The 24017-nt window shown below is 42.4% G+C and overlaps 3 protein-coding genes across 15 annotated transcripts in view; 2 read left to right on the forward strand and 1 right to left on the reverse strand.

The window, feature by feature from the left end:
* Positions 1–4152, forward strand: part of ACVR2A (activin A receptor type 2A) — a 70537-nt gene extending 66385 nt beyond the window's left edge. For both annotated transcript variants that reach the window (XM_074594190.1, XM_074594189.1), the window contains one exon: positions 360–4152. In XM_074594190.1, coding sequence (XP_074450291.1) covers positions 360–554 — 195 coding nt within the window. In that variant the 3' untranslated portion in view covers positions 555–4152. The remainder of the gene's footprint in view (positions 1–359) is intronic.
* Positions 3872–23520, reverse strand: ORC4 (origin recognition complex subunit 4). Of its 4 annotated transcripts, none has more exons than XM_074594192.1 (14): positions 22685–22756; positions 20541–20612; positions 19432–19508; positions 17640–17730; positions 15554–15629; positions 15076–15161; positions 12926–12974; positions 12280–12431; positions 10274–10447; positions 9850–9936; positions 6871–6979; positions 6004–6099; positions 5854–5921; positions 3872–5171 (listed from the first exon to the last, which is right to left on the reverse strand). In XM_074594192.1, the coding sequence occupies exons 2-14, from the start codon at positions 20610–20612 to the stop codon at positions 4983–4985; spliced, it is 1326 nt and encodes a 441-aa protein (XP_074450293.1). In that variant the 5' UTR covers positions 22685–22756; the 3' UTR covers positions 3872–4982. The 4 variants fall into 4 exon arrangements, with proteins under 4 accessions (XP_074450293.1, XP_074450294.1, XP_074450292.1 ...); XM_074594193.1 differs by lacking the exon at positions 22685–22756 and adding an exon at positions 23385–23520 and having other exon boundaries at positions 4191–5171; XM_074594191.1 differs by having other exon boundaries at positions 4191–5171; positions 22509–22685.
* MBD5 (methyl-CpG binding domain protein 5) overlaps positions 22901–24017 on the forward strand; it is a 148361-nt gene continuing 147244 nt past the window's right edge. For all 9 annotated transcript variants that reach the window (XM_074594178.1, XM_074594180.1, XM_074594183.1 and 6 more), the window contains exon 1: positions 22901–23448. The gene's annotated coding sequence lies outside the window, so the exon portion shown is untranslated. The remainder of the gene's footprint in view (positions 23449–24017) is intronic.

Below are 24017 nucleotides of genomic sequence, written 5' to 3' on the forward strand. Positions count from 1 at the left end.
AAATCCCCTTTTCTGCCATTTGATTTTCATTGGAGTTTCACGTGGCGACTGAAGAACTGAACTTCTTCTGCGGTGAGAGCTTTGCCAGCAGACTGTAACTTCGTGTGGTGAAAAGGATTTGCTCGCTGCTGTCTATATTGTTTAAATAGTGCAAAATAAGTAAGATGTAAAGCCGAGCATTGCACGCTAAGTGCCACAACAAATCTGCCACGGCTTCCTCTTTGACAGAAGGGTTAAAATTTTGATAGATGTACCTTAAAATGCAGCTTGTTAGGAGTTAGAATTGCTTGGTGATGCCACCTTCATAGGACTTGCTGTACCTCTGCGTACGGTGATTTTCACTGGGCTGTTTCTCGCAGGGAATGGCGATGCTTTGTGAAACCATAGAGGAATGCTGGGATCACGATGCGGAAGCCAGGCTGTCAGCGGGTTGCGTAGAAGAACGGATTATTCAGATGCAAAAATTAACTAACATTATAACGACAGAGGACATCGTGACTGTGGTCACAATGGTGACAAACGTTGACTTTCCTCCCAAAGAATCCAGTCTATGATAGTTGCACTGGTCACGTACCTGACCGCCAGGACTCTTCGCTGGAGCTGCTAAAGCTGACGGATGCTCACGTCGTTACTGTTTTCTGGGTGACAAGAGCGGTAAGTCTCTCCGGAACATCATCACGAGGTGGTTTCCCTTTTTTCCCCCCCATTCCTGCTCCCCAACATGGATCCATGAGACTTTTGGCATTCCCTGCTTACACCCGAAGGACGTGTGACCGAGAAACGATACCGTGCTGTTAAGGAACTTAAATGAAGAATGCGGACCCGCACCGGCTAATCAGGCGTTTTAAAAACTGACATCAGATTTCTTAATACCTGTCAGAAGAGACTAATTCCTTAAATGAACTACTGTTATTTTTTTTAAATCAAACATTTCATTTCAGATTTAAAAAAAAAAAAGGGTAACTTGTTTTTATTGCATTTGCTGTTGTTTATAAAAATGACTATTGTAATGCCAATATGACACAGCTTGTGAATGTTTAGTGTGCTGCTGTTCCGTGTACATAAACAAAAGTAATCAAGTGGGATATAGCAAAGAGGCTTCCAAGTATTACTTAACCTCCCTCAACAAGGTATACCTCAGTTCCACCTCTGCTAAATTATGAGATTGACAACACTAACGAAATTTGAATAATAAATTGATCCATGTTTTGTAAATGATGTATTTCAAATTCACTGTGTTATTTAAAAAGGGTAAGCTATGCTTCATGCCAACAGTAAATGGCCATTCCTAAAGCAGTGTTTTTAGCCTTTTCTTGTACTAGCTTGTTGTGTATAAAAGAAAAAAAGAAAGTGCTGTTTATTGAAACAAAATTTTCCTTCCTCTTTTAGTTTAAAGCTTTTCTCTTACCTCCATTTCCCAGAATCTCTCATACATTTATTTAACTGAATACTATTTAGGTTTGCTGTGTCTGAGGAATATTTGAAAACTTAAGCATGACTTTTTTTTTTTTTTAAAATTTTCTGTGAGCTATGACACTGGAAAGCTCTGAATTCTTGTTCTTTTTTTTTAAAAAAAAAAAAAAAAACAAAAGTCTTTTTCCTATTTATGTTTGTGACAAGGTCTGCCTAGCGCGTTCTGTTTCACTAAGCAGTGGCTTCTGTATCACTGTTTCAGGATCAGCTCAGGAAGCTCAGTTTCCCCCATTCCTTCCTCTCTGCTTCGAGACTTGCAGCTTCCCTCTGCTGACAGCGTCGGTGCCATCTCATCCGAGTCCTAATTAACGTCTGAGAGACGTGGGGTTATCCCAGAATCACACGGAAAATTCTTGCCACAGATTTCAGATTATAAATGCTTACAAATTTCAGGGATGATTTAGTTAACGCTGACAACTCAGAATATGCAATGACTGGTTAGAGGTAACGAATACAGTGGCCGTAGCACAGACGCGCAGGAAATGAGGAAAAGCAGTGAAATTGCTTTCACAACTCCAACATTCTCTCGAGTTTAGGGAGCGCCATGCCTTCTCTTCCGCTTACAGAGTGACTGGGAGGTAGGTGCCAAAGTGCTTCTCCCAAGTACTATTTCACTGCGTTTATTTGATCCTTTACACAAATTTCCAAGGAAAATACATTTTTATAAAGCTCGGGAGTCCAGAACCGCCACTCGCTGGTAGTACGCTGCGTGTTCTCGCGGTTTTCTTTTTTTCTTTGGTTTTACACCCATGTGTTCAACGTCTTTGGAAAGAAGCTTTTAATGTTGCGAGGAGGAGCTCGCTGTCAGTGTTACCTTGATAACTGACCTGTACAGCCAGGAGAGACCCTCGGTTTTACGTGTGAACTTTCTGGGAACAATAAGAGACGTGTGGGATAACCCAGAGGCTCTCGGCAGGGAGGGAGTAAGGCTCTGGCAGTGCCAGTGTGGTTGTGGCTGGTGTCTTGCTGTTGCTCACCTTGGTGCCCGAGGAACCTGCTCTGAAGGGTGGCTGGGGCTGTAGGCGCAGCTCGGTGGTGGGCGGCTTGGCTAGAAAAAGAAAGAAATCTAATTTTTTGGCCGCTTCTTTTATTGACACTTTTGGTTTGCCTCCATTTTTAATCCAGGGCCCTGAGTTAGTGCACAGCAGGACATGAACAAATCCCAATCCATTGGTACTTCCCTGAAGAGCTCCGTGCTCCCCGTGAGCTGTAACCCCTTTGTTAGCAAAAACGGGGTAAACACAGGTGGTTTCATATTGTGGTGTTCGTGCAAAAATTGGTCATGTATAAAATGTGCATCACTTGGGTGTTACCCCTTAAAACCTCCGCTCCCGTGGGTTCTCCCAGCAAAGCTGGGGCGGACTCCAGTGTGGCTCAGACACTTCGATGCCACAAAGGGCACGGGGCACCAGGGAAACTCGTCTGCGTGTTCTGAACCTGCCCTTGGATGCCCCCCATGCTTTAAATACTGTCCTGCTCCCAGCTGCCTGGCTCTTAACAGCGTGGTTTAGCGTAGCTGTGAGAAGGATGGTGATAGCATCAATGCTTTTTAATTGGTAGAAATAACCCCCCCGGAGCTGTTGTGGCACAGCTGTTCTCGCAGGGCATTCCGAGGTGGATTTTTGTTTTACTTGTGGAGCATTAAGTGTGGAGGTTGAGGAGATGCCTGAGCCGCAGCGCTGCATGTGTCACCGAGGGCAGGGTTCTAGGAGCGATGCTGGTAGAAACCCTTTGGCATTATTCACCGCAGGCAGTGACCGCGGTCCCTTCGTGTCCCGCAGGGGTGGCAGGTGGGTGCGAGCTCCTGTGGCTCTGAGGGACAGCTGGTCCCTTGCTCTTAACTTCAGCTTGAGCCTGCTCAAAGGCTGAGGCAGCTCAGCTTCTCGGCCTCCCCAGGTTTTTACTCTTTCCGTTGTGTCGGGGAGGGAGACGTACCTGTACCGCATCCTTTGTCCCGTAGCGTTTTGGAGTGGAGTCCGTGCCTCTGAGCTGCTGGAGTTGTTGGAGTGGTGCTGTCACTGGGGGCGGGATCCTGAGACTGCCCCGCGAGGACTGAAATCACCGCTTCTACCTTCCCTCTGACTGAAAAAGCGGGTGTAGTGTCCAAGTACCAACTTTCGGTGCGCTAACTAAAATGTAACCAGACAGTAATAAGACATTTCCTGTTCATATTAGCATTTGACAGAAGAAATAGGGTCACCGGTTGCTCTTTTTCCAGCTTCTCTTTTTTAAACCTTTTTTAATACATTTACTTTTATTAGGAACACTTGGTACAAAATGCAGAAAGCTGCAATAGACGTTCACGGGCAAAACGATTCAAGTAGCATCCTTGATGGAACATCATTTACCTCAGATACTCAACCAGCAGTACTTCTTTTTTTTTTTTTATTTTTTTAATGCCGTTTCAGTCCATATACTATTCGTTACCTCTCAAGATTTTGGTAAGCAATTATTTTAACTTTACTCTTTGTATTTGTCAGTGTTTTGGGCACAGGTTGTTGTACTACTGTCAAAAGGTACTTGCTGTTTTTCTGCAAGTACTGAAAACAAACCAACCCCCCTTCCCCCCCCTCCCCAGCCCTCAATAAAGTGATTGTTAAATATTGTACAAATACAAATGTATACTCTTTCTCCCCTATTCCCCCAGAAAGTTAAAATAAAAAAATGTGACTACTCCGACTTGCATCTGTCTCTCTTCAAATTGCAGCACCGGGGCAGAGAACAACCTTTTTTAGTGCCAGTTTGCAATCGTGGGCCCTTCTAAGGGAGGTTGAGCCATGGCTTGCAGGAGCTACAGCACAAGATTATCACAGGCCTGGTACTTGTTCTGCTGCTTTTCAGTGCACCTCTCTTCAAAATGTGCGGTTGTGCCAACGATTCTCTTTATGAAGCAGCAAACAGAGCAAAATAAATAAAATAGCCCTTTGACAGGAAAGAAGGGCTTTGCGTGAAACCAGAGCCATAAATTTCCTCCCCTTTTTGGCAGGCTGAAGCCTGGATTATAGTGTATAGGCCTTAAGGTAAACGTGAGTCACTTACTCTTTACTCAGGAGAGAGACAGCCCTCGGCCCTGCTGCCTCATCCTTCTGAGATGTCCCTAGTCCAGCTACCAGGCCGGAGCCAGCACTTCCTGAACGGTGCAGCACTAACCGCCGGCAACGCTTCCCTGGAATATAGACGTGCTGCCAAGAAGTAGTAGTCTCTACCTTCCGTAGCTTTCACTAAACCAGCTGCAAAACCCATTTCTCACCCTGCAGTTCATGACTGCGGCGCTGGGAGGGTCAGGGCAGAGTTTCAGAGCTGCCCGCTGCAGGGAGACGCCCACCCTGCTGTCTGGCCGGGCTTACACTTCTTAAAAAACAAAATCCAAAAATAGGATCAGCAAAGCAACCTTCTTCCAAAAATTTATTAATCTGAACATCCTGCTCTACGCAAACATCACATCTTCAGAGCTTCCAGTAAACCCCAAAAGTCTGGATGTAGAAAGTGATAGGGCAAGTTCCAAAATTTTACAACCAACTGAGCGAGGACGCTGCCCACTGCTTGACGTCTGTGGGGCAGTTTGGATACGCTTGCAAAGCGTCCATGATTTGGTTATTGTCCAGAACCAGTTTCATTAGGAGGTACTCTCTCTGCACGCGAACAGATGGTCTTTCTATTGGTTTTACTAATTCCAGTTGTAGTAAGTGTTCAAATGCCTAAAAATAAAAGAAAAAAAAAATTAGGAAATGGAAGAGAACATCATTCCGGAATGTGCTGGGCCTTGGGTGCAGTTCATGAGCTGAAACCGCAGCACCTGCCCGACCCCTGTTTGCCAGCTGCAACACAGCAGGATTACGCCCTACAGCCAGAGCCTGGCACGATTACGTTAATTGAGAGACAGGCCAATAGCCCAGGCGGCCAACGGGGACCAGGTTCGTAACCAAAATACTGTTTTTCAACTTACACTTCAGCCTGTAGCTGATTGAGGCAAAACCAGCCCTATTAAGCTACAAATTGATGCCATAAACCAGTCAGACCTACTGGGATTAAGAAAAACAGATTTTTGATGTGGTAAGATTCATTTAAATGTTGGAGACATCCCTTCTAAACAGCAGAAGTGAACGAGCAAGCTGGAGAGACCTGCACGGGGCCGCAAATCTCCCTTGCCGAACCCCAGTCCTCCATCAGTTAAGCTCCCTGGAAAGAGAGTCCTTCCCCTGGTACTGAACTCTTCAGGGTGGAACTGCTGACCAGCGCGGCCCGGCCTTGAGCTCCCGCCCCAGGGAAGGCAGGGGGCGGGTGCCCAGACTCTGATCTACTACTCAAACCGTGCGCTATTAAAAAAAAAAACCAACATCTGAATACTTTGCAATAAGAAAAATGACATTTCAGGCTTACCTTCATGACAACCGGCTTTTCGAAGTTGTACATACAATGCGCCTTCCTTTGTATGAACTTCTGGAATTCTGTATTGGTAATAGACGGGAAAAATAAAGTTAGTTAGGGGAAAGTGATTTAGTGTTTGTGAAGTTCAGGTATTTCTCTCACCGTTGTAAACCATCTGGAAGTTAAACGGTTCTCCTTCATAGACATCATTTAAGTGTTTCATAGCTATAATTAGGCAGATTTCCAGGACAGACAAACCTAGAAGGAAAGACAAAAGATCTAAATATTTCTTCTTAAGCATATCAGAAACGCAAGCAGTTCACATACTATTTTTATTCCTGTATTTTTATATGCTGTAGGCCTTACCCGTTTGTGTTACGTATCTTCATAATGTAAAAACAAAAAATAATCCAGAATTGGAGAGGCTAGATGAGAGAACATTTGTTTTCCAGATATTTGAAGCAAGAATGTTAAGAAATGGGCTACTTCCATCAAAACCCAGGAAATTTAAGTATTAAAGAAAAACCCTCATTGCAGATTGTATGGCATGAGAAAGAATTTTTAGGAGCATCAAGACAATCTTGGTGCTACTGTACAGCATGCCACGAAAGGAGAGTCTGAAGAGGTTATTGGCTATTCAAAGCTAAAGGAGTGACAGAGGCAACCAGCTCCACGGGGACGGGCCCAACCAAACCAAACCAGGGAAATCTGGAAGCCATGAAGCAGCAGTGGGCTAAGTTAACTCTTCCTGATCAGGGAAGCAATTCCTCCTGCAACTGTATCTGGGCTTCACACCATCACCAGATGTTTATTTCTTCTCACTGCAGAGGTTCCAAAATGCTTATCAGAAAACTTCAGCACAGTGCTCAGCACATCCCACCTCCACGGGCGGATGGATTCCCTCTGCAGCTCACGCCACGGGGGGACACGGCGCTACACCGCGTGCCTTACATCAGCAGGATTTCAGGGAGGGACTTGACACATTCTGTACTCCTAAGAAAGGTTTTTGGGGAAAAAGCTGAGCTTTACCATGTACAATATTTGCTTTTGAGTCCATTCTGATTTGCTTGCTTGCTTCTTGAAGGTCTGATGCAGTGATAAGTGGGTGACGCACAGTAACGTTACTTACAGCAAGCATCTAAAAATAAAGCAGAAGACATTTTTCATTTAATTACTAATTACCAGACATACTTTCTACTTGGAGATGGAATGCAGAAGAACACATTTCCCCTGGAGTCACCTTCTGGAAACATTAATGAATAAACCCTACACACAGAGTAGGCTCATACTGAAAACCTTGTAAATAGCTGGTAGCTACCACTACATTTTGCCAGGAAGGTTTCCCAGGCTGGAAACTTTAAAGCCTCCCCACTAGAGGAGATAAACACCCATTAACTTGTTTGTATTAATTTCAATGGATTAGCATACTTCAATGATTGCTGTGAGAATGGCTTACAACTGTTTCAAACACGCCTTGGTACCCAGCGCTACAGCGCGCTCATGTCACTGAAAGTGCTCAGAAAGCATCTGAAGGCGCCTCTTGGTTTACAGAATACGAGTTACCCCTCCAGAACACTGGCTAAAGTCTCGCCTAGCTGCAGTTTAAATCTTTAACGATCTTCCACTACCTGTCACAGAAAGTGAGTTTTGAACAAGCGTAAGTTAATAAATACGGAGTTAACTGACCTCCTCTGACACTGCTCTTTCAAAGCTATTGATTATCCACAAGCCTTTATGCAGCAGTATAAAACGGAGCAGCGACCTTCACTTGCTCTTCAGGGTTTTAAGTATCTGCCTTGTAGATACTTTGCAATTTAATATTTATCAACAGAAAAAATGACTTTTAGTGACTACCTCCAACTTCTGCAGGTCTGTGTGATGAAAAGCTATTTATTTTGTCTAATTGAGGTCTTTCCTATCTACCACCAGCCTTTTCCACTCGTCTTACAGATGTCAGCTGAGCAGCCTCAAAAAGCTGCATGATCAGGTCAGGCTTCCAAAGGTACAGGGTGAGGTTTTATACTACAGAAGCTAAAGGGAATTTGGGCAGGGAAGACGGGGAGGGATGAAGAAACAACAGCCCCAAGTCACTAGCAGACATGCAAAATGGAAAGAAGCAGAGGAAACGCAGCGGTATCTCCTGTAAGTCGCTGCCCCCTCTGCTTCAGGGCAGTGAGATTTGTGAGTAATGGGTCGCTCCAGTGAACAGAGCCGGGAGCGCTGGGCATCCTCTGCTTCACCGGGTCCAGAGGCAGACAAGCAGCTGATTGCACAAAGTCACCCGCACAAGAGAAACCATGGGGAAACAGCATTTACCAACAGCAAAACTAGATTTTACCAGCTTGGTTATGAGCTACCTAGTTCTACTTACGTAAAAAATGACTTCTTTTACTTTGCTGAAAAACTTAACTTGTTCAGTTCTTCCAAGCTTTTCAAGGTTTTGTGCAATACCATTGCAGGTACTGCAACACGGAACGGATACTACGTTTCCGCTGAAAACCCATGTGTTCATCTGACAATGCAAAGTGATGGGGACCATCACTTGGGGACAAGTGTAATTTAGCAAGAGTAGCGCCATTCTCACCACCACCACCACCCCCCCGCCCATCACAAAGCTGCTTGCACCAGCTCAAATGGCAGACTCCTACAGATTTTCAAAATTAAGGAAAAATTCATCCTGCGGGGCAATTAATCCACACTTCAAGCTAATAGAAAAGAATTACAGAAGTGCTAGAATCTGTATTATGTACTTTTCTGAGCAAGATGACTTCACAGAGTGAAAAAGCCCCTTTCTAAAGGAAAAATTCAGAACATGCTGAAGAAAACAATTAGGAATTTCTGCCACAGCTCTGGCAGACCTTGGAGCTATTCAGATGGCCAGCAGCTCTTTTTCTGCCATTCATTCAAGCCACAGAGACAGCACGGGGTGCCCCTAAACTAGAGATAATTTGCAATCTTGTAACGAACTCAAGTCAATAGAGGACTACCAAAAAGAGGACTCTGATCATGGGTTTCAGAACTGGAGCAGGACGTCTGTGATCTAGTTTTCAGGGTGGCTATAAACTCAGTGTTGGGAAAAGCTGTCAGCACTAAAGAGTCCAAGAACAGCCCACCACAGAGTGGAAGGTTAAGTGTTACTTATCTTCTGTAATGAACGTTACTGCATTCATATTAACTGTGTTAAAAAACAGGAGGGAGGGAGGCAGATACAGAAAAAACCAAAACAAAACCACAAGAAGAAAGAGACCCTCCAAGAGATCCTGACCACACGTTAAGCTTTGGCTCGTATGTCATTATAGGAGGAAGTTGACCATCAGCATTTCCTCCTACTTACAGAATAAGTCTTCTCTCAACAGGGAGGCAGCAGTCTAACTTTTCGCCCCACAGCGAGGAGGCCTTCCTCCTCTCCCCTAAGATAACCAGGAAAGGCTCAAGCTACCAAGTACAATTCTGAAAGCGTCCTCAGGCCCTTGATGCCAATTAACTTCCATCTCAGTATTTCCAGGGATTAGTAGCCGCAAGCTTCCAGCACCCCAAGATTTAAAAGATTAAGATCACATTTCCTGGACTAACGTCACAGTAATGGGACGAATTCAGGGCAGCATCTGGGCTACCTGAATTGCTCCATATATGAAACCAGCTCTGGAAAACAAAGTGGTGCCTAATCGCATGGTTCATAAAGAATCTCAGAAAGCAAAGCATATTTTGAAAGTATTTCACCTACAGTTTTGCTTTATAAATGGGAACACTTGGCAAACGCTATTTAAATACTAAAACCCCACCAACATTTTAATTAAGCAGTATACGCTCACAAGATAACCACTACAGAACTACTCAAATTCATTAGTAAAGCACGGACTGATAAAGCATGCAAGAAACCAGTACTGTCAAAAGCACGCTGAATGAACAGATGTTTCAAGCAAAGCTCAGATCACTGGCTTGAAAAACACAAATGTTTACAGACTATTGTAAATCAAGAAGATCTTATATACATATCCAAATACATACCAACAGCAAATGAAGCGAGCGCAGATCTTTGGTGTAGTGAAAAAGGTTCTGCAGGATGTCTTTCACAGTTTTATCCTCTGAGAGATGCTAAAAAAAAATTTTAAGTGGTATTTTAATCATCTCAGCAAATAATTTCATACTCACGTGAAGAAATACCAGTTAGCTAACTTTCAGAAAGAGCTCAGCTTACGCTGGACAATACAGTTCTTCACGTCTAACTTTAACTTTCTGGTCTTTTTTGTGACACTTCTAGTTTTATCTCCAGACTTCAATAAGCAAAGATTCTCTATATCACAATTTGATTTATTCCATCTGAAACTCAAATAGTGAAAGGAAATTCTAACCTCAGATAAAGGCTTTACACTTAGGAACTGGTCTTACTTTAGAAGTTTTACTAAAGCCAAGTCTAAAGATTTTCAAATACCTGAACGTTATTATTCCATTTTTGTGCAAAAGACTCATCAGGAAATTCATTGGGAAGAGAAAGCTGTTCCTTGAATATCCTAATGTATTGTTTAAAATCAAAGGAATTCATCAAATATATCTGTCTGTGAGAGAACCTTGATTTTACTCTCTTCTCCAAGAGCTCCAGGATATCCTTGGAAAAAAAAGAAAAGTAAAACAATAATTTAAAAAAGCAGATGCAATTAGTGCATTCTTTGCTACAGTAAAAACTACAAGAGAAAACAAAGTAAATCACGTTAAAAAACCCAATTACTAAATTCTCAGGCTTAAAATGTTCTAACAAGACCTTTGCTAATTATTATAATTGATGTGCCTTGAAATGCCTAACAACTAGCCATTTACCCAAATCACGTGATGCGCTACATCATACAGGATAATTAGTTGCTAGGATACCCAGCAAAATTTCTCCATAGATTATGTAAATATTTCAGTTACTTAAGTCTGCATTCAAGATGTCTAGAGCTGTGATAGGCTGAAACAAGATGTCTGTTTAGTAGATACGTAGGTTGGCAGCTGTCATTTCACGTGCCTTTTGTCAAACTGAAAGAATCCAGCTTAAAAAAAAAACCCTTACGAGCCAATATTCATCTTCTAAGATTGTCACACAGCGCTAAGCAGGTGTGCCACCAAGTTGTTGGTTGAAGATAATAGAGAAACACACACTTTTCCCAGAACTCGTTGCAACAGACTGGCATCAGAAACAAGCTGAGGGATTCATCCTTTTAGAGAAACACAGTACTATTCCCCTACCTTATACTGGGACAGAATGATCACACTCCCAGTTTCTAGGAAGTTGGGGTGGGTCACTTTTTTAAGGGTTTGTTGTGTGTTGGTTTTGGTGGTTTTACTTGCACTAAAAAAAGGCTTGAAGAATACTGACATTCCTCACCAAAAAGAGAGTGAAAACAGTAAATAGAGAACAAACAGTGCAAAACATAAAGACCCCTTTCAATTTAGAAGGCACATGCAACAGGGACCAGTGATTTTTTTAAAAATAAGAAGCAATGGCTATCACCAGAACCATGACGCAGCCTCTGAAGCCTCTACCTTAATTACATTCAAAAGTAGAGCAATACAGGGTTCTAAATAATGGGTGATGAGGATACCAGAGTCAGGACAGTAATGAAGCAAAGAAAATACTGTAATTTACTAAATCAACTATTAACTATTCTATTACCTTCCAAAAATTTGCCCAGCTAAATATCACCAAAAACAAATCAACCCAGATTCAGGCTTCAATTAAAGATTTTAATTATTCTTCTTGTCATAACCCAGCTACCTCCATCACCAATACAGTTTATTGAGGAAAACAGTGGAATTTTTACAAAGTTTCAGCTTCCATAGTGTTAGAAAGTAATTATTTCAGAGTATACACGTAATCCGTCCACAGTTCCCTAGAATGTCATTGTAAAAAAAATTGTAAAAGCAATTTTAACATGGAACCAAAATCCATTTTGAGCATGCTAATTTTATAGCAAACGTGCCCTACTGAAGCGTTTGCTTAAAAAAAAATTCCTTGTCCTCAGAACAGTGATTTAAACCCTGTAGGTTAACACAAGTCTGTTCTTACCAGCTGCTGACCAAGAAACTGAAAGGCCCAGGAGCCTCCCTAAAGAGTGAACAACAGTATGATACAGAACAGCCCCATGGATAAATGCGGCTCTGCTGCTATAATACAGGACAACAGCCTTGTGCCTCCTTAGAAATGTAAACCTGCTCCTCTAGCAGTAAAATTGAAGGCTTTGCAGTTTTTTGGTCATCTAAGTTTGCTCTCAGCACAAATTATTTTATTTTTTTTTATTCCCCCTACCCCCATTCCCAATTCAAAAGTCAGAAAAATGGATAGTTGAGAAAAGTCTCCTAGTAAATTAAGTAAGGTTCAAGGAGAGGAAAAAACATTCCAACTAAGACAAAAGTCTCTTTAAAACAGCTAAAAACTTTGAATGAAAAGGCGCAATTTCTTACCTGTCTACATGTAAGTCCAATAACTGTTACTGGAGTTTGTGCTGACTGGGATATATCAAAGAGGTTATAGAGGAGCGTCTGATTCTTGTGATGAACAAACAAGTCAAATTCATCCAGTATAAACAAGACTGGGCAACTGCTAGTTCGATCTCCTGAGAAAGCAATTGTAAAAGTTAGTATGGTAACATCAGCAGCAGACTTCCATCTCTACAGCTTTCACTTTTTCCAGTTTTAACAATTTATGTATTTTCTTTTCACTAAGCCCTCCTTTCACATGTGTACTGCTACAATGGTAAAAACAAAGACACACTGAAAAATCAGTAAGGTTTTGTAGTATTCTGCCACCCGTCATTTCTGGTTGCAGGGGATGGCAGACTTGCATGCAATTCTTTTTTAAAAACCCACTGTTTTTAATAGCTTCAATCTGGGTAAAAGAATCTGTCCTTCATAGCTGGTATCAGCTATGTTAGTATATGTTTGGTTAGTATTACTATTTTTTACATTGTTTTGTAACCATGATACAGTCTTGGGCTAGATTTCTTCATACCACTTGTACAAGCAGATGAAGAAACACCTATGTGCTAACTTTTCGGTCAAGCGACAAACACACACGCACAGTTTCAGAACAGGGGCTATCATTGTTTACCTTTCCTTAAAGCTTCAAGAAGGAACGCGAGATTTTCAGCAAAACTACCCTATACAGAGAAGAAAAAAAGGTTTTACAATAGATTTTCAATGCCATTCTCAGAATTTTGTCACTACATCAAGACCGGGCATGTAATGAAGTCCATTTCCTTCTGAAGCCCTACTTTCGAAACCAGTGCATAATTGAAAATTTACAATGTTACTTCATGCTGTATAACCATAATCTCTTCAGGACAAGAAAACTGATAGTTAACTCTACATTGATCCACTCTTTCCAGTCTGAAAACCCCAAACTAATTGCCTCAGACAGGCAAAAAACTAGTGATTGGAAGAATGTCTTCAACAAGCTAAATTTACAAGTAGCTTTATCTTTCCTTAAATAGCTACTGCATACTCATTTTCCATCTACACACATGCAAAAACTGCCACCTAACGTGTTCCGCCGAGAATGATCAGTACGCAGCTTTTTTAATTTGCAACCTTATTAGATGGATGAAAGCATCAGCCATTCACGACAGAAAACAATGAATTGCTCTGACCATCCTGCTTCAGTTACACACACATTTACGCACTCTGAAGCACACAAGTTGTGAGATGGGAAATAACAGTAACTGAAGACCACAAGCCCTGTCAAAAAGGCAGAAAAGCCAACTTACTCTCTGAATGTGAGTTGCAGACGCTAAGAAAGGAAAAGTTTCTATGGACAAAAGTAAGGACATTCCTGCAAATCAGTATGTTTCCTTGCCCATGTGCAACCAAAGGGATTAGATGGCTAAGAATTTACAGTAGTACTCCACAATAACTTAATGGGGAAAATTATAGGGGAATTAAGCATATTTTAAGACCAGTTTTGCCTCCAGCATTTTTGGTAGTGGAACTGTGGACCTTGAAAGGTTGTTTTAGTTCTCTGTTGAAAAGACAACTCATTCAAATGGCTATGCTAAAATTAAATACTTGCTATTTCCTTTATTACTGCAGCTGTATTTGGGAAAATTTTAGCTCACCACCAAAAAAGGGTTTTCCATTCTCTGTATCTAAAATCATTTGGCACAAGTAAGAAACCAAAGCACAGCCTAAGAAGCAAGCATTTCCAAAAGATAATAAAGCCTAAAAACTACAATCTACACTTCATCTTGTATTCCAGACTGCCTCTAACCTAGTTCTCTGGTTTCTCTTACTGAAGTAGTAAGAACCTATCTCTTCAGCTTTCCAAACGCAACTGACGAAAATAAACCTCATTTATTGATATTTCACCTTTCACCCCTCTCATAATTGTGCTTTAGCCACTTGGATCGATATTACACATGACTCACAACTACGTAAACTCTGCCAATCTCGAAGGCCCTATCTGAGAGCAAAGGAGGAGATGATGCTCAGAAGCATCTTCTGTCGTACCAGGAGATGGCCTCTCAAGAACACTCACTGAGTAACAGGCAACAAACAGTGTAACTTACATCACTAGCCCAAGTTATTTCACACCCAAATGAGTGAAATTTAATCTGAAGCACTTCAGTTATTCTCTTTATTACTGACTTTAGTACAAATGTAAATAAGTTTCTTATCTTTGGGAAAAGGTCAATAGATGCAAATATTTTAAAAGGAATTTTATGCGAAGTAAGAGCTCTAGGAAGGCAGGACGGATTTCCCTGTAAGTAGAAAATGTGGCAAATGTGCTAAAGATACTTGCTTTCCAAAATACTCTACCCCTCTGAGCAAAGTCTCTTCGGAATGCTTAAAGCTTGTTTCATTTAGAGGCTTGAAGTAAACGTTATGAGACCCTACCCATACTTCCTCCTTCTCTAAGTCAAAGTTGATGTTTTTTGGAAAAGTATCAGGATACATTAATATTGCTCAACTAGCAAAATGTAATGTTCAGCACTTTTTTCAGCACCACGCGTATTTGCTGGCATGCTTGAAGTGTTTGTAAACCAGGGTCTTCACAGGTAAACGCTGCCACAGTTCACTACTGACATCAATTATTAAATATCTTATAAGAGAAAGCTTTGAGAAGACTGATCCAGCCCATCGCAATTTTGCTCATAAACTCTCAAAGTCCATTCAGTCTCAACAAGCTGCATCCTATAAAGCTAGTTTTTCAGGCAAGAATTTTTGAGGGAGATAAGCGAAGAGTATAATAAAGTTGATACTTACAAAAACTTTATCCCCAACCACATTTTCGAGGTGCAACTGTCTGGTGATCTCCTTCAGGGCCACTTTATCATTAGTCTGCAGAAGCCCTGAAAGAAAATTATTTTTTTCATGAAGAACTGGCAGCTCTCCTTCACTCCAAGAGGCCGCATCTACAGCCAATAGAAACTTATCCAGAAGCTTCTCTCCATTTCCAGCCTTTTCAAAAATTAATACTACACAACAATTTTCCATATGTAGTAAGTTACTTAAAACAATTAATTCACAACTGAATTGATTTTTAACATTTTGAAAAGTCATTAGAAGCAAACAAGTTCTCTTTATACAGAGCGATACAAAACAAGGCGTTCTGGACTTCACAGACAAATGTGTCCATAATCAAGGCTAGATAACAACTGCTGAAACCAAAATTTTTGTTCAGTACATACAATATATAACAACTGAATATAACATAACATCTGAATAATGCTGTATTACTTGCCATTCAGATGAACTTCCAAGAGGTTCTCTCTAACTTCTTTCATTTCGGTGAGCTCTTTTAAGACATGATTTAATAACTAGGAAAAAAAAAAACAACATAATTTCTTTACAAGAAGATTTTAACAGTAAGAAAAGTGTACAAATGGATATTATCAGATAGGAAACAGTATATGCAGTTTCACTAGGTAACATCAGGTTTGAGTATTTTCAAGACTAAAATGACAACTTCGCATTCGCTATCTTGACTGTAGTGATTACATTTGTTCATTCTGCTGATTAGGGAAGGAAATATAAAAATATCTCCAGTATTTCGGTCACTAATTTTTGGAGGTAATATCTAGGGCTTTTGCCTTAATCAAAAAAAGGTTTAAGAGTTTGAGATATGACAGAATTTGGCTCGAGTTAGTATAATATTCAGCTTCATTAGATGCTGTAGAACAAAAATCTTTCCTTTGAATCTTTAAAGACACTATGCTTATTCTTTTCCTCTTGAAGTTAGGAAGCATGAGACAATTAAATTACACATAATTACATCGACTACTGCTTATAAAACTTAGGGGTCCCAATTTTATAGTCCATCATCTTGGTAAAAGTAATAAGGAATTTGTATTAAAGTACGTATAAGTAGATGAAACATTAACTTTTCATTCACTTGCTACCTCTTTGCTTTTGCTTCCTCAGCTGAGAATTTGCAGCTCTACATGTATGTATACATACATATATACTTATTTTCTTGCCTCTTTTTGAGAACTAATATCTTTCACTTGATGTAGAATGAGAAAATAATTCATTTCTCATACATGATTTGCTTACTTATGTCCCAGCGGGAAGGATCACAAATTTTCACCTTCGCTATCCTTACGTAAAAGGTTTGGATGAAAATTTAAACTTCAATTAAATAATAAAAATAGTTTGAGTTTTGGTGACAGAAGAACGTAACAATACTGACTGTTTTTGAAATGCAAAACACGAAAGCCATCAACAAATAGGCAGAATGATTTGTGTCAGCTGTATCAAGGACATGTTTACAATCTATTAATTTATTCCTATTCAACTGTATTTAAAAGCTTGAAGGCCACTTGCTTTAGCACTTGGGAAGACTTCCAAAGTAATTTGTGTAATTTTTCAATCTTGACTACTTCTACAGTAACAGCCAACATATTTATCACATTATATACTCATGTAAACATAAAAGACTTAAGTGTTTGCATAATATTAAAGTATGTAACACTTAAGTTAGATGTCATCCCTTCACATGCCTCAACTAAAAAGAGTTCCTTTAAAATACAAAACCTGTGCTTGTCATGAACAAACTAAAACTGCCAGACAATATTCTACCACCTAGCAATTTAGGTAACAATATTCTCTGACACACTTAAAACAGGATTAAGATACCTTACCATTCTCTACATATAAGCAGCTATGTAGAAATCCACCCCTTAGTCTACTCTTTTTACGGTTTTTGGACACTTTTTCAGTCATTTTTACAGCGGAGGCCCAATAGTAATAGCAGGTTAACTTTTAAAGAGTAAGCAAAACATAGGTTTAATTGCAAAGATTAACTCCTCTGTGGCAAGAACCACCAAAGAATTGTAATAGGAGAAATGCTGAAAGAAGGCAGAATGTCCAATGTAGTCAGATCACTGAACGGCAAATGCAACTTGTTCTGATAAAATTATTTCCATTTTACATGTTTACATGCATACCTGTGGTGTGTCATGATACCTGGTGAAGACACACAAAGGATTCCAAAACCATGCATACTTCTGCAAGCTATTGTAAGGATGGACAGGTACATGTTTTTTTCAGCTGCACATGACGTTATTCTACTTTACAAAATCACCAGGAAACTCAGCATTTGAAAAACTTCAGAATACTGTTGGGAAACCAATTTCTCCACACTGTTGCTCAAGAGAATTATCTCACAAGAAGTCCTAGAATCTTTTGAAATTCTATGTAAACAGTTAGCAATTCTCTTTAAAAACAGTCAGAGATGAAAATTTAGCTCCAAAAGTTCCCAGGACTTTGGTGAGATTATCTCTCACGCTTCATTTGACCTTGTATAGAGTCTTAATACATGTTTATACCGCAGTCTTTCCTGATCCTCGGGGTCCAATAATGAGGGCAGAATTACTTTCTCCATGAACTGTCGTTCGTTTCAGAAGTTCCAGCAGATGTCTGTGTTGACAACAGCAACAGGTTAAAAATGGCAAACCAGACAACATTCACTGAAACTATGGAAAATTCAAAGAATCTTTAGGACATAAGACAAAACTTGATTTGGTCTCAGAGCCGACATTCAGGGCAAGCAAAATGTAACACAATAAAGTACAAAAGGCTGAGTGATCAGATCTCTTAAAATATTTCAAAATATTAAAACATGCAGAAGTCGGAAGTATCACTAATTCATAAAGTTCTACAATTCTCCACCATGAAAGGACGGGCTTCAATAATTATTTCTTTCTTTAAAAAAAAAGAAAGATTGCTTTCTGTGATACCGCTATAGCTCACGAAAAAGGAAGACCAGCAAACGTATTGAAGGAAGACCTTGACACCAGGAAAAAAAAATTAATGATCTACTGGAATACATTCACTTTGACAATCTTCATAAAGCTGATTATATCCTAAATTTAGGCAACCAAAGCTTGTGAACGCTAACAGCAATACTGAACTTCAAGTTCATATTCTATTGCCACCCAAAAGAAGGAACAAAGAATAACTATAAATTATCTCCAGATAGACTAATCACCTAGTACCCCTTTTAAAGTACTTACAAAAAATACTGACACTTCCAATTCCCAAGTGTCTACAAATGCATACATTTAATATGCTTGCTTTTTTTTTTTTTTTTACTTAAAATATTTACGTCGTGCAATCTCTTCTAAAGGAGTGATAGAGTCATCATGGAACAGCTGTAGCAAATGCATGTGGTTTTGCATTAGAGCAAACTATAGCTCTTTAGAGCTAACTATAGCCAAGAGCCCTGATACATCTTGAGAAGGAAAAACTAAGAGTGAGTGGGGAAGTTCATCGTGTTTTCTCTCCAGTATAATTGATCAACAGCACCATATTAAGTAGAAAGCAATCTGTAAAACTGTTTTTCGGAATTCCACTATAAAGAGGGGAGGCTTGGTTTGTAGAATGCTAACATTATAGAAATACATTCTCTCACAACAACAAACACGTCTATGTGAGGATATCACACTACACTTTTCTAAAACCAGAAATGTTATTTTCATTCCTGTAAGGGAAAGGAAATTAATGCTCACATCAGGCGATTCAGCTTGCATACAGTTATGCTCGGAAAAATTGATTCTTTAAAACAAGTTCTTTAGGTATGTGTTTGTTATTTTCAGAATTTGACCTGCATCTGTAAAAGGATTAGTATTAGGATAGTAGTATTGTCACAATAGGTCCTTTCTTCCTAACTTTAACCTCTGCATCTGGATGACCCCAAGAATAGGTTTGTTTTAAATATGGATCTCCACCTCAAGAGTAATGTTGGCATCCAAGGTTTAAGATTTGCTTTTAACCCAGCTTACCAATAAACAGGAGAAAATATGAAGTAAAAACAAAGATTCGCAACAAGAGAATTTAACTTTTTGCTTGGTCAGGTCATTAAACATTGCCTTAGAATATGCACTGAAAGTATCTTCCAGGCTCAAAAAAAGTGTTTCAGGAATTACAGATTTGAAACAAGGACAAGAAATTAAAAACTCTTAAAATCCGAGGCAAACGATTTTTACAAGCATTGTGCCACAAGTCATTTAAGCCTGTATAAGTTCGAAAAACAGGCAGCAGAAAGTTCTGACTTCACCTGATTATTTTTCTACTGTGGCTAAAGTAGAAATTCCTTAGTATTTGAGTCTGCCCACTCACCTGTACTGACGTTCAGTCCCAAACAGTTTTCCAGTAGCATAATGGTGACAGAATCTTTCACGTAAAGTTTTTTGCACCTGTGGATATAACACAAGACAGAAAGAATGCTTGGTGCTTCAAACACAAGAATGTACCAAGAATGTAACTACTGCAATAAAGTAATAGTAAAATATGTATGGTTCTGTGGTGTTACAAATACTCTGTAACATGTAAATTTTAATTGTCATCAATGATATAGGGGTCCGGAAAGCAAGAATAAAGTTGCAGTAAGCAGGATATTTAATAGATTCTTTTGTAGCAGAAAAGAGAAAATTCAGCAAGTCTAAATAATGGATAGAAGAACAACAGAAATCTATTTTGCTAATAATTTCCATTTATGAAAGGAGTTACTTTTTAATATGAGCTGTGCTTGTCTACCTGATTTTTCATGTATTTTTTCTTCTGCTAAAGTCTTAATGATTTAATTTTCAGATTAATTCTGTTTCAATGAGCGATCTATCTGAACAGTCAGCATTGTCCATTCATAAGTGAAAAGGTTTTCCTCCTATAAAGGGACATTACATGTAAATGAAGGGAAGATATTACAATGTAAGAAATCACTGAACCAGAAGTAATTCGTTACAATTTGCATCACAGTTTTTAAGTAGACACTTTGAGAAAACAGAAGAACAAAGCTTAAAAAAATAAACTTTAAAACTGATTTGGCAGATGCTGTCCTGCTTAACCTAAGCTGTTAAAAAGAAGTCACCTAGATTCTAATTTGCCCTACCAACTGTAAGATAAAGAATCTGATTAGATAAAAATAGATTTATGCAAATCTGTTGCCACGAACAGCTGTAAAAGGGCAAGACCATTCTTTACCATTTTTATTAAGATTTCAAACAGTAGATCGTTACTATAATGCTTGAAGCAAGTAAACATCAGGTGAGAAGCTGCAAGACAAATAGAACATAAGTACAAAACCAATTTACAGACCTAGAAATTACATCAAGTATCTGTACATGCCTTCTCCACTGGTCTAGTAAAAAACTATAGAATGACATGGGTGGCAGAGGATGAAAAAGTTACATAACTTAAATACAAAGCCAGCTATTGAAGATGTTACTAACCTTTGAAATGCATTCTCCATTTGCTTCGCTGCTCTCCTTTGACTTACGTTTACTCATTGCAGAAGTTTTCATCTTTAAATAAGAAAGAGAATATAAAAGTTATACTAAATTACTCTGTTTTCCAAATAATCACGTTAGTCAGAACATCTATTTAGATGTTAGTAAATGAAATTTAGTACAGCAAACCCAAGGCTCACTTGTAAGAACTTAAGTTGTAATGAGCATTGTTTCTTAGCTGTTAAGGATGTAGTTCACCTTGCCAGTAAAAAAGAAAAAAACAAACTTGTAAAGATTTATAACACATTTCTCATTAGATGAAATCCATGTTTACATACAACTTCTGAAGAGTTTAGGATGCTTTTCAACGCAATGCAAACAGTACCTAATGCAACTGATACGAAAGTTTTTCTTCAAGTTCTCTTCCAAGTTCTTCTAGCAAGTTCTTAACACTGACATTCCCAAGTCCGTGAATGACATGCCAAGTTCCACCAAGACAGCACAGCCACACACAAGCCGATCTCACACAGAACCAGGAGCAGCACAGCTCACGTGTTTACACTTCAGGTACATTATTGTGAACAACCAAGCAGATACCCTTCAAGTAAGTTGTACTAACAAGTGACATTTGCACACCTTCCCCTCTGACCAACCACCAAGTGTAATTTGTTAATTTAACTGCCTTTGAGATAGTTTGAAGCAACGTATTTATGTTTCTGCAGCTGGAACAAGCTACAGGCACATGGCAACATGTTAGATCATGACAATTAAGTTTTTTAAGGAACAACTGGCTAACCACACGTCATGGTTTCAGTTGTGATAAGAGTTAACTTTTTTATTAGCAGCTGGTGTAGTGCTTTGTTTTGGATATGGGATGAGAAATACTGTCAATAGCACACTGGTGGTTTTAGCTGTTGCTGGGCAGTCAAGGGCTTTTCTGCTCCTCAACCCACCCCAGCAGCGAGCAGGCTGGGGGGACACAAGGAGCTGGAAGGGGACACAGCCGGGACAGCTGACCCCAACTGGCCAAAGGGATGTCCCATCCCACATGGCATCGTGCTCAGCATAGAAACTGGGGAAAGAAGTAAGAGGGGGACATTCAGAGTGATGTTATTTGTCTTCCCAAGTCACCGTTGCACATGACGGAGCCTGGCTTTCCTGGAGATGGCTCAGCATCTGCCTGCCCACAGGAAGCAGGGAATGAATTCCTTGTTTTGCTTTGCTTGTGCGCAAAACTTATTAAACTGTCTTTTGCTTTACTTATTAAACTGTCTTTATCTCAACCCACAAGTTTTCTCACTTTTACTTTTCTGATTCTCTCCTCAATCCCAACAAGGGGGAGCGAGCGAGCGGCTGCTGCTCCCATCTGCCTGCTGGGGTTAAAGCACAACACCATGTTTATACTGGTGCAGCTTATAACAGTAACCACAGTTCCACTGCAGATAAGCAGCACGAGTAAAACTCCATTCTCCTGCTTTGTACTACCAGAAAGCCTCCAAGACTTGCTCCGCAACAATTTACGCTTATTTTAAAATAGCTGTTTTCTACTTCTCCCAGCTTCATTCCTTCTATCGCAAGGTCAGCATAGTGCAATCCCCTGGCACGGCAGCTCTGGCTGCAAAGGACGAGACCGGATGATAAAACACAGATAGATGAAGGAACCACCACGGGAGCAGAGGCACCGGAGCGCACGGCACGGGGACACCAAGCTGAACCGAAGCCGTTCGTTTAATTAAACTGGGAGCAGCGGGACCACGGGCACAGGATCGCGCCCGCTCCCGTTTTTCACTCCGGGCTCAGAAACTGACACGGAAGCACCGCAGCCATCGGGTACCCGTCGCAGCCGCTAGTTCCAATCCAAATACCCGCTCGGAGCCACGTTCCCGTGGTGAAAGGGGGGGATGGCGCCGCTCCCGCCTCACCCCCCGCGCCTCAGGCCCAGCCGGCGGCGGCTCCGCGGCCTCCGCATACCTCATCAGCCGTTACCCACACACGAACTGAGGCCCCCCAGGAGCCGCGGCGCTCGAGTGAGAGGCAGACGGGGGGCGGGTAGGGGAGGATCGCAACCCCACCGGGCTGAGACGACGAGCGACCTGTCCCGTCCCCTATTCGCATCCTCCCCCTCACAATTCCCGCCGCTCCCTCACCTGAGGCGGCTGACGCCGCCGCGCGCGCTCCCGTCCCGTCCCGTCCCGCCCCGCCCCGCCCCGCTCCCAGCAGCCCCCGCGCGGCCCTCCCCCCTCACGTGACGGCGGGCTCCCCCCCCACTCCTCCTCCCCCCCACTCACTTCCGCCCCTCCCCGCCCTCACTTCCGCCCCTCCCCGCCACTTCCTTCCGCCCCGCCGCCGCATCTCCTTCCGGGTGCGCGCGGGGCCCGGTGGGAAGAGCCCGTCCCTCCCTCTCTTCCCCCCCCACCCCCCCCGCGGCCTCCCGAGCTCCCCCGGGGCGCATGCGCAGTGGCTGCCTCCCCTCTTCCTCCCCGGCAGCGCCGGAGCCCCAGCCGCCGGAGCAGCAGCAGCAGCTGACGATGAGGAGGAGCGCGGGGGGGGGCGGCAGCGGCGGCGGGGGGGCCCGTTATTTATACCGTTAAAGGGACAGGCCGCTCGTTCCGCTCGGCGGGGGCGGGGGGCCGGTGCCAGGCGCCCCGAGTTTCCCCCCCCCCCCGTCCCCGTCCCTCCCAGCCCCGCCGGAGGAGTTTATTCCCCCCCTTCCCCCCCCCACCCCCCTCCCTTTTCCCCGCTGCGGCGGTCGGCGAAGGCGAGAGGCGGCCCCGACAGCTCGGCGGGGGAGCGGCAGGCAGTTGGGCAGCCCCCACCCCCCGCGCTCCCCTCCTCCCCCTTTATTACCCTTTGTGTGCGTCTCCGCCTGCGCCGCTCCGGGGCCGGCCCGGGCGCCGGGGGGGCCGCTGAGGTGAGTGCGGGGCGGCGGCGGGGCGGGCGGCCGCTTGTTTACCTCAGGGAGGGAGCGGGAAGGGAGCGGGGCGGGGGGGGGGGGCCGGCGCTCGGCCGCGCTGGGCCGCGGGCGGCGGGGAGGGGGCGCCGGGCGGCCGCCTGTCACTTTCTGTCCCCCCCCCCGCCCCGAACCGTCCGGCCCGAGCTTTGTTGTCGCCTGGGGGGAGCAGCGGGGTGATGCTCCGGCCCCCCGGCTCCTCACAACGCGGGGGGGCTGGTTCTTCAAGCCTCTCCCCCCGCCTCTTTCTCCGGGGCCGGGGGTGATGTCGGCCTGAGCTGAAGGCGCGGTGTTGTGAGGAAAGTTGAGGTGGGTGCTGAGCCCCGGCTCGTCCCCAAAGTGGCGTCTGTGGAATCGGGGTGCTGGGGGGGAGCCTGGGGTTTGCACCCTCCCGGTCGGGGCTCTCTGCGGTGGGTTGGGGCCGTTATTTGACTTATGAAAGGCCGGTGGTACAAAGAGCCGCCGGCGGGCTGAACTTCCAGGGGTTGTCCAAGAACTGGACTCGATGTTGGCAAGATCGGGATGGGTGT

This window comes from Larus michahellis, chromosome 7 (assembly GCF_964199755.1).
Source record: "Larus michahellis chromosome 7, bLarMic1.1, whole genome shotgun sequence".
NCBI lineage: Eukaryota > Metazoa > Chordata > Aves > Charadriiformes > Laridae > Larus > Larus michahellis.